Consider the following 8,197-nt stretch of genomic DNA (forward strand, 5'->3'; position numbering starts at 1 on the left):
TGTTCTAATTTGCTTTCCAGGTTGACATTCCTTACATACCAGATTGTGAGGTTTTACAATCTTAGGTAAATCCCTTACTGCCTTAGTTGTACTGATCTTTACAATGCAATCAAAATTTACATGACAAAGTCTCTTATGCCATAATTAACTTTTATCAATATGTGCAATCAAGCATATCTTTTCATTGTTATTCAAATGAAAGATATTACCTTTAGTTTGATTACCGGTTGCAATTTCCAAACCAGTTTTGTTCAAGATTTTGTATTTACCATTGTTGAATTGTAATTGAAATCCCTTTTCAACTAATTGACCAACACTCAAAAGATTGTGCTTCAAACCTTCAACATAATAAACATTTTTAGTATTGTGCTTACCATCAAAAGATATAGTGCTTTTTCCTCTGATCAAGCAAGCTTTATCAGTCCCAAATCTTACTAGACCTCCACTGTATTCCTAAAAAATTTAAGAATTTACTTTTATCACCAGTCATATGATGTGAACATCCGGAATCAATGATCCATTCATCATTTTCTTCAATTTTAGCTGCCAGGGCCTGTTCTACTAGTTGTATAGTAGGTGTAAGTTGATCTTCTATTATTGCCACAAAAGCCCATCCATTGTCTGCTGGTTCCTCATCATAATCATCAGTAACTCCTTCATCATCATAGTAACATGATTTGTCTCTATTCTTCTTAAATTTGTATCTCGAATATTCAGGGTTAGGCTTATATGTTCTTTTAGCTTCTTCTCTCAATTTTGCATGTCTATTAGGACATCTAGATGCCATATGACCAATTTTATTGTAGTTAAAACATTTAAATGGTGTTTTACCTTAATACTTACTTCCAACTGGACCTTTAGGCATTTTACTTGCGAATAGTGCTTCAACTTCTTCTAGTTCTTCATTTTCCTTTCTGATGTCTTCAAGTTCTTTTGCATAAAGTGCTTTCCAATCAGATTTCTTAGATGATGATTGTGATGCAGATGATGATGACACTTTGAAGGCTAAATCTATCTTAACTGTAGCAATAGGACCAAATTCCTCAATTTCAAAAGTTGAAATTTTTCCAACCAAAGTATCTCTAGATACTGATGTATTAAGCATTGTTCTCAATTCATTAATAGCAGTTACTTTCATTTTGTATTCTGGTGGCAATGCTCTTAAAACTTTAGAAACAATCTCATCTTCACTTAAGGATCCTCCACAACATTGTATACCCAAAACAATTTCATTAACTCTTTGCATAAAAGCGGAAATTCTTTCATCTTCTTCCATTTTCAGATTTTCATACCTGACCCAGAAGCATTCCAGTTTTGCAATTTTGACAGTGGTATCACCTTCATTCAATGTCTCCAATTTATCCCAAATTACTTTAAAAGTAGATTGGTCTGATAATCCCATGATTTTCTGATCTGACAATGCACTCAAAAGTGCTTCTCTTGCTTTGCAATCATTCTCCTGATCTTTAGCCAAGTTTGGTGGATTATGTTGACTCTATGTAGGACCAACATAGCCATTCTTTGTAGCATCCCATATGTCTCTTCCAATGCAGTTCGGATGTGTCTCCATTCTGATCTTCCATATACCATAGTTAGTTCTATCAAGTTTTAGACTGTCCTTCCTGAAATAGTTAGTTGCCATAGAATCTCCTCAAGCTGTTAAAATTCTGCAAAAAAGAGGAATTGACTCTGATACCAATTGTTAGGACCCAGAGGCAACTGAGAGGGGGGGTATGAATCAGTTGTCTATTAACTTCAACCCAAATATAACTTAATCAAACTTGATGCATAATACTAGTAAACCAAACTTAATGTCGGCTAACAGTTTAACAATTAATAACAATACCGGTGAAGCTTAATGCATGAAATAGAAAGAGAAATAACATCCACAACACATAACACATATATTTATGCATGGAAACCCTGTAAGGGGAAAAACCATGGTGGGAAACCTTACCCACAATCAGATGATACTACTACGGATAGTTTGTGTGTACAAATGGGGTCTACACATGTAGAAAGACTAGCTACCTAGAGCTCACTGCTGAAATGGGAGTCGCAATGACTACAGTAGGATGGTTAAATCCTAGATAATGTACTACTCAAAATAGAATGTTCATATGTTGGATTCAGTACCGGTTAAGCTCTGATTATCTCCTTCATACCTTCTTTGAATCTTTAAATGATGTTTGCGTGAGTAGCTCTACTTATATTCACATATACCGAATATCACAACCTTATAATACCTTATGTCATCTTCTATATCAATCTTACAATTGAGATCTTACATATATACCAAAACCTAAGACCAAATGTGTAGGTCGGCTCACTAAGAATATTACAATAAAATCAATTACAAATGAATCAATATGTGATGCATCATGTCGGCTCGATGCGTTTACAATAATAACCAATCAATAAATCATCTCCATAACGTGTCGTGCTGATCTGGAATTGATAACGCATGTCGGTCCATAACCTAGACCAATTTGCTAGTAACAGCAAATATGCTAGCTCGATTAGACCAATAACCAAATCTCCAAAACCAATTTTTCAATCCATGTCTTCGACATAACCAAGTAATCTCTAGATGATAACAGATCATCCTCAGTGTCGGTGAACAATATAACCTATCGGTAAACCAGATACCGGTAACTGTGCATAAGTCACTGAACTTGCCGGTGAACATAACCAAACATCTCCAAAAGGATAAGTGTTGATAAGTGTTGACATTATTGACCAAACCAATGCAACACATCCATAATACCAACATTCTGAATGTAAATTTCCTCCCAAGTGAAAATCATCCTAGTGGCTTCCTTTCTTTTTCCTAGGTGGGGAGTCACTAGGATCCAATTATCCACGTTACACATAGCATCATCCCTCTCAATGATTATCACATATATTTATACAAGACATCAACCTATATTTTAAGGTCGGGTACACATTCTCCTAAGTTAACCTTTAGAAAGTATTTGTTTCATATTGATGCGAAGGATTGGTAAATAGCAAGAAATATTGAAAATACCTTAGATGAGTATGGTAAAGTAGCTTGAAGTGTTCTAATAATTTCTCCTTCAATTCTCAAATGATCTAGGAAAATAGAGGATATTCATGGATATAAGAGAATGCAAAACAAATGCAATTAAATTACTCTAAATATAAATCTATAACAATAAATCAAGCAGATATTTGTTTGGTAGACTCACAACAACTAATGAGTAGACAAGAGTCGACCAAATTTGAATCTAGATTTTATAAATTTGTGAGTTTCAGAATCCATGAACTTGGTATCACTCCTATAACCATAGGAATGATCTTGGATAATTAAGTAATGAAATTTGTGTAGAAATAAGCATCTAATCATAGAGAACACATAATATATACAAAATTAGATGGAGTGTCAATAGATGTATGTACATGTGCGTAAATGGGATAAATAAAGGCTAAGACAATAAGCTTAAATTAATACAAAATTAAATAAAATTAACATAAGTATGCAAATTTAAATTCTGAATCATAATTTATTGGAAGTTTTCTAATTTCTGATTTATCATTTGTGTATTTAAAAAATCCAAAAAAGAATCTATAACACTCAATGAAAGTAGATTTCATCTTAATTATATTAATGTCTTCTTATCTTCTATTTTCTTTGAATTTCTCTAATACCTATTATTTGTTTCCCATCGCTTTCTATTTTTTTGTGACATTTTCGTTTCCTGTTCTAATTTACTTTGATTGTGAATTTAACAATTCAAAAGTTTTTTGGAATATAATTTCCTTACAATGTGTATAGGCTTGACAATCCAGAATTTTGTAGACAATGTAAAAGAGGTGTAAAGTCCTTCCTTAGCTTACAAAATTTTTATGGTTCAAATCCCATCGCTATCAATCTCCTTCTTGATGGGATGAGATGAATTACAACCAAGAAAAATCTTTCCAAGTCTTCTGATCTCTATCAGTCTTTTCCTGCCTAAGCTTTCGAAAGCCGTGTGTTTTGGGAATTAGTATTCTCACACGGAATACAAAATTCCACACTTGATTTTATCTCCATTAAAAACTGAGCGACATACCTGCTGAATTCCACAACAGTACTTGTCGATGAGTTGTACAAATTCGCCAGCACTTAGATATGTCATGGTACCACTTAATTTACCTGTATAAATTATTATATAATGGAGTATTTTATTATTATTTAAAATTTATATTTCCAATTTTATTTATTTTTTCTTCTTTTGTTAACAAATTATGCATTATAATGTTTATAAAAAGCATCAATTTTTAAATTTTAGTTTTAGTTTTATTTATTTATAATTATATTTAGGAGTATGTAAATTTAGTATCTTCTTTGTTTATTTTTGTTTTAATTTAGTGTCTTGTTTGTATTATTTTTGTCTTAGTCAATTGTGTTATTTTAGATCTGGTAATAAATTATCGTATATGAGTTGGAAAATAGGGTTGATTTTCACTACCTAAAACTATTGATTCATATTTGCTTTCTCTTATGCCTATTTTTCCTACTAGATCACATTTTCTTACATTGTCTTTTTATAGTGTAGTGGTATATTTTTTATCTCCTACATTTATTATTAAGCTCTTTTAGGATTTCTCTTCCTTAAAGAGTTTAGATCTATTTTTAATAATCTTAAAAGAAAATTTCTCAACTATTAATATAGTTGTATATGAACTTGAAGTGACATTTATTGGTACCACCTTTAAAAAACCTCTATAAGCCTATCACAAAGGTTCTCCACAAGGTAAGCATTTTGAAACTCCCTTGAATGTTGTTCTTTTGGTTTCAAGTGTATTACCCTAATAAAATATTTTATTTAAATTAATGTTTTATTATCATATGTTAATGTGTATGAAGAAATTAAATTTTGTATTTTACTAATTAATAATTACATTATTAAGCTAGTTTTAGCTATTTTTAATATTGAAATTGTATCTATTAATTTGCTATATCAATGATTTTTACATGTTCCTTAAATTGATTCATTTCTAATTTTATATATATTGATCATATGATGCAACTAGCTCATTGGTTTATTGACCTGTGAATGTGGGTTACGTCATCCATGATTAAAGGGAGACCACCATGAATTATGCAATGCATGGAAAAATACCAAGGTATGGTGAAAAGCGTGTGTTGTACACCTTACCTAATGCATATAATGCAATTTAATTAGTAGAATAACAAAAAGGCTGATTGGGTGAGGATTTTATTTGAATTAATCATATCGATTCAAGCCTAATAGGATAGTTTCCTCTTTTAAAGAGCCTCCATATTCCTTGAGAATGTAATGTGGTTGGTCACAAGATGACATGTTTCTATTGAGATTCTTTTATCTCTTGACCAGTTTTTTTAACATTATAAAAATTAATTATTAATACTCTATTTTAAATTTTATTAGATTTATGAATTGTTGATGGCCTCTTTGATTTTTCTTCTTGTAGCTATTATTGTTTATATAGAATAATACATTTTCGAAGTCAAATGTTGAAGACGGAACTATTGAAACTCACACAACGACTCGCTCAAAAGGATACTTAGCTGGGCGAAAATTTCAAAAGCCTACTTTGAATAGCGTCTTTGACAATTTATCCTGGCTGTTACCTATAACATGAGAAGGGCATACGCGCGCTGATCAAAATATAATTGCTCGAGAATACTACTATGGCCAACAGCTCGATTTGGACTCTCTTCTTTTTCTTCTCCTTGATCGTCACTCTGTTCTGTTATGTGGGATGCGCAGGGAACATTAGCTTTGCTTTTCCTCCCCAAACAAATCTCATGTTCTATGACGATTCTTACCTCGTTGAAGCAAGAGAAATACAACTTGCCAGCAACTACACATTTAGTGTTGGCTGGGCCACTCTCTACGAACCAGTTCCTCTATGGGACAATTCATCTAGGGCTCTCGCAAGTTTTACATCATATTTTCAGTTCAGTTTCGGAAACATAACCATGTTTTCAGGGGACGGGCTCACTTTCTTCATTGCTCCTTTCGACTCTAAACCACCAGTGAATTCTTCGGGCGAATGGCTGGGCCTCTTTAACATTAGCACAGATGGTAAACGTTCAAATCATGTAGTGGCCGTCGAGTTCGACGTAATCATGAACAAAAAACATCATGACCCCGATGATAACCATGTGGGAATAGACGTCAATTCAGTTGTTTCCAACGCCACCGTTCCGCTCAGCTCTCTGGGTCGATTCGGAAACAATACTCTGCGCAATGGGACAGCTTGGGACGCGTGGGTGGATTACGATGGGAGTACGATGGAGCTCAAGGTATTTCTTCTATATAACCCTTCTGCTAGTCTCAATAATATTTCTAAACCAAGAAGCCCAATTTTGAATTATCCAATAGATCTGCGTCAATATATCCCGGAGAAGGTCAGGGTTGGCCTTTCCGCAGCCACTGGATTGGCAGTTGAAACTCATATTGTCCGAGCTTGGAATTTCTCTTCTTCCTTGCCATTAAGAACTCAAAATAATAGGCAGAAAATTATCCTAATATTCCTCTTAGTCTGCTCCCTGGGTATCTGTTTGTTTGTTTTTATTGCCGGCCGGTGGTATTTCAAAAAGAGAGAAACGAGACGGGATGATCAAGGTGAGGAGGAAGAGATAGAGCTGGATGAACAGTTCGCTCAAGGCCCCTTCAAGTTCTCTTATGCTCAACTCAGCGCCGCTACACGTAACTTCAACAAGGATGAAATACTGGGGAAAGGAGGCTTCGGAGCTGTCTACAGAGGTATGCTACCTACAACGAACGAGACGGTGGCTATAAAGAGAATATCCCAAGGATCGAGCCAGGGAAAAAAAGAATACATCTCAGAGGTTACAATAATCAGTAAGCTGAGACACCGTAATCTTGTGCGACTCTTGGGCTGGTGTCATGAACAAGGCGAGTTGCTTCTTGTTTACGAATTCCTCCCAAATGGAAGTCTGGATAAGTATCTATTCGACGAAAGCAAGGATTGTTTGAATTGGGATGCACGGTACAGCGTTGCTTGTGGGATAGCCTCTGCTCTTATTTACCTTCATGAAGAGTGGGATCAGCGCGTTGTTCACAGAGACGTGAAGGCCAGCAATGTGTTGTTGGACTCGAATTTTAATGCAAAGCTGGGGGATTTTGGTCTGGCCAGAGTGGTAGAATCTGATCTCGCCGCCTCCCGGACAACCGTGGTTGCAGGGACACGTGGATATATGGCACCAGAGTATCTGGAAACTGGGAAGGCGAACCCAGAATCAGACGTGTATAGCTTTGGAGCTATGGCTTTGGAAATTGCCTGCGGAAGGCAACCCATTGACTACAGCCTGGATGAATACAATTTCAGAGTGGTGGCCTGGGTTTGGGACTTGCATAGGCAAGGGAAGCTTTTGGATTCGGCAGACAAAAAGCTAGAGGGATGTTTCAATAGTAAGGAAATGGAGGTAGTGATGCTGGTGGGATTGTTGTGTTCTCATCCGGACCCAAAAGCGAGACCCACGATGAGAGAGGTATTAAAGATATTGAAGTTTGATGCTCAAATGCCGTATGTTCCCCTGAATATGCCTGTAGCTATCTATGGCGACGCTCTTACTTCTCATGTTGGGTCCTCCTCAACTGAGGTGCCTTCCACATCCAACCCTCGCTCCTCGCGTTCTTCAGCTTCTGGAAAGAGCAAAGACAAAATTTCCAGTCCTCTCATATCTGAAACAGAGGCACGTTCTTCGCTTCAAACTGGATAGATTGACTTTATACGGGGTAATATAGCTATATGAGGGCAACAGTTGGTATGTATTACCAGGTAATGTTCTATCCTGTCAAAATTGTATTTGCTTTGTCTCTTGATATCATGTGTGGGTCAGCTAAGTGTCGAGTGTGTAAACCAAGTCGTATTTTGAACTTTCTTTTAGTTTTTCATTTAATATATTTGTTTGTTTAGTTCTTGAGTACCACACTTTATCTTGTATCCTTTTTATATATAAATTATTCTTAATCTTTAGAAGTAATAATGTCAAGTAAGAAGTACGAATTCTCATAGTTTGGGTGCAATTAAATTGAGTCGTATTTTAAAATTTTATTCTATTATTTTCTATACATGAAATTGTTCTTAATTTTTTGTAGTAATTATGTCAAGTAAGAAGTAAATATGTATAGATTCTATAGTTTAGGTGACATCAAATCGAATTGTATTTTGAACTTTC

The 8,197-nt window shown here is 35.0% G+C and overlaps 1 protein-coding gene across 1 annotated transcript; it reads left to right on the forward strand.

Annotated features, from left to right (window-relative positions):
• Positions 1–5,677: 5,677 nt before the first annotated feature.
• Positions 5,678–7,864, forward strand: LOC131075146 (L-type lectin-domain containing receptor kinase IX.1). The gene has a single exon (XM_058011966.2). It carries the CDS (start codon positions 5,678–5,680, stop codon positions 7,736–7,738), a length of 2,061 nt encoding a protein of 686 aa, XP_057867949.1. The 3' UTR covers positions 7,739–7,864.
• The last annotated feature ends 333 nt before the right edge of the window (positions 7,865–8,197 follow it).

The sequence above is a fragment of the Cryptomeria japonica genome, chromosome 5, assembly GCF_030272615.1.
Source record: "Cryptomeria japonica chromosome 5, Sugi_1.0, whole genome shotgun sequence".
NCBI classification, from domain to species: domain Eukaryota; kingdom Viridiplantae; phylum Streptophyta; class Pinopsida; order Cupressales; family Cupressaceae; genus Cryptomeria; species Cryptomeria japonica.

Coding starts and splice junctions, on each gene's coding strand:
- LOC131075146 (XM_058011966.2), top strand. CDS start 5,678: ATGGCCAACAGCTCGATTTGGACTCTCTTCTTTTTCTTCTCCTTGATC.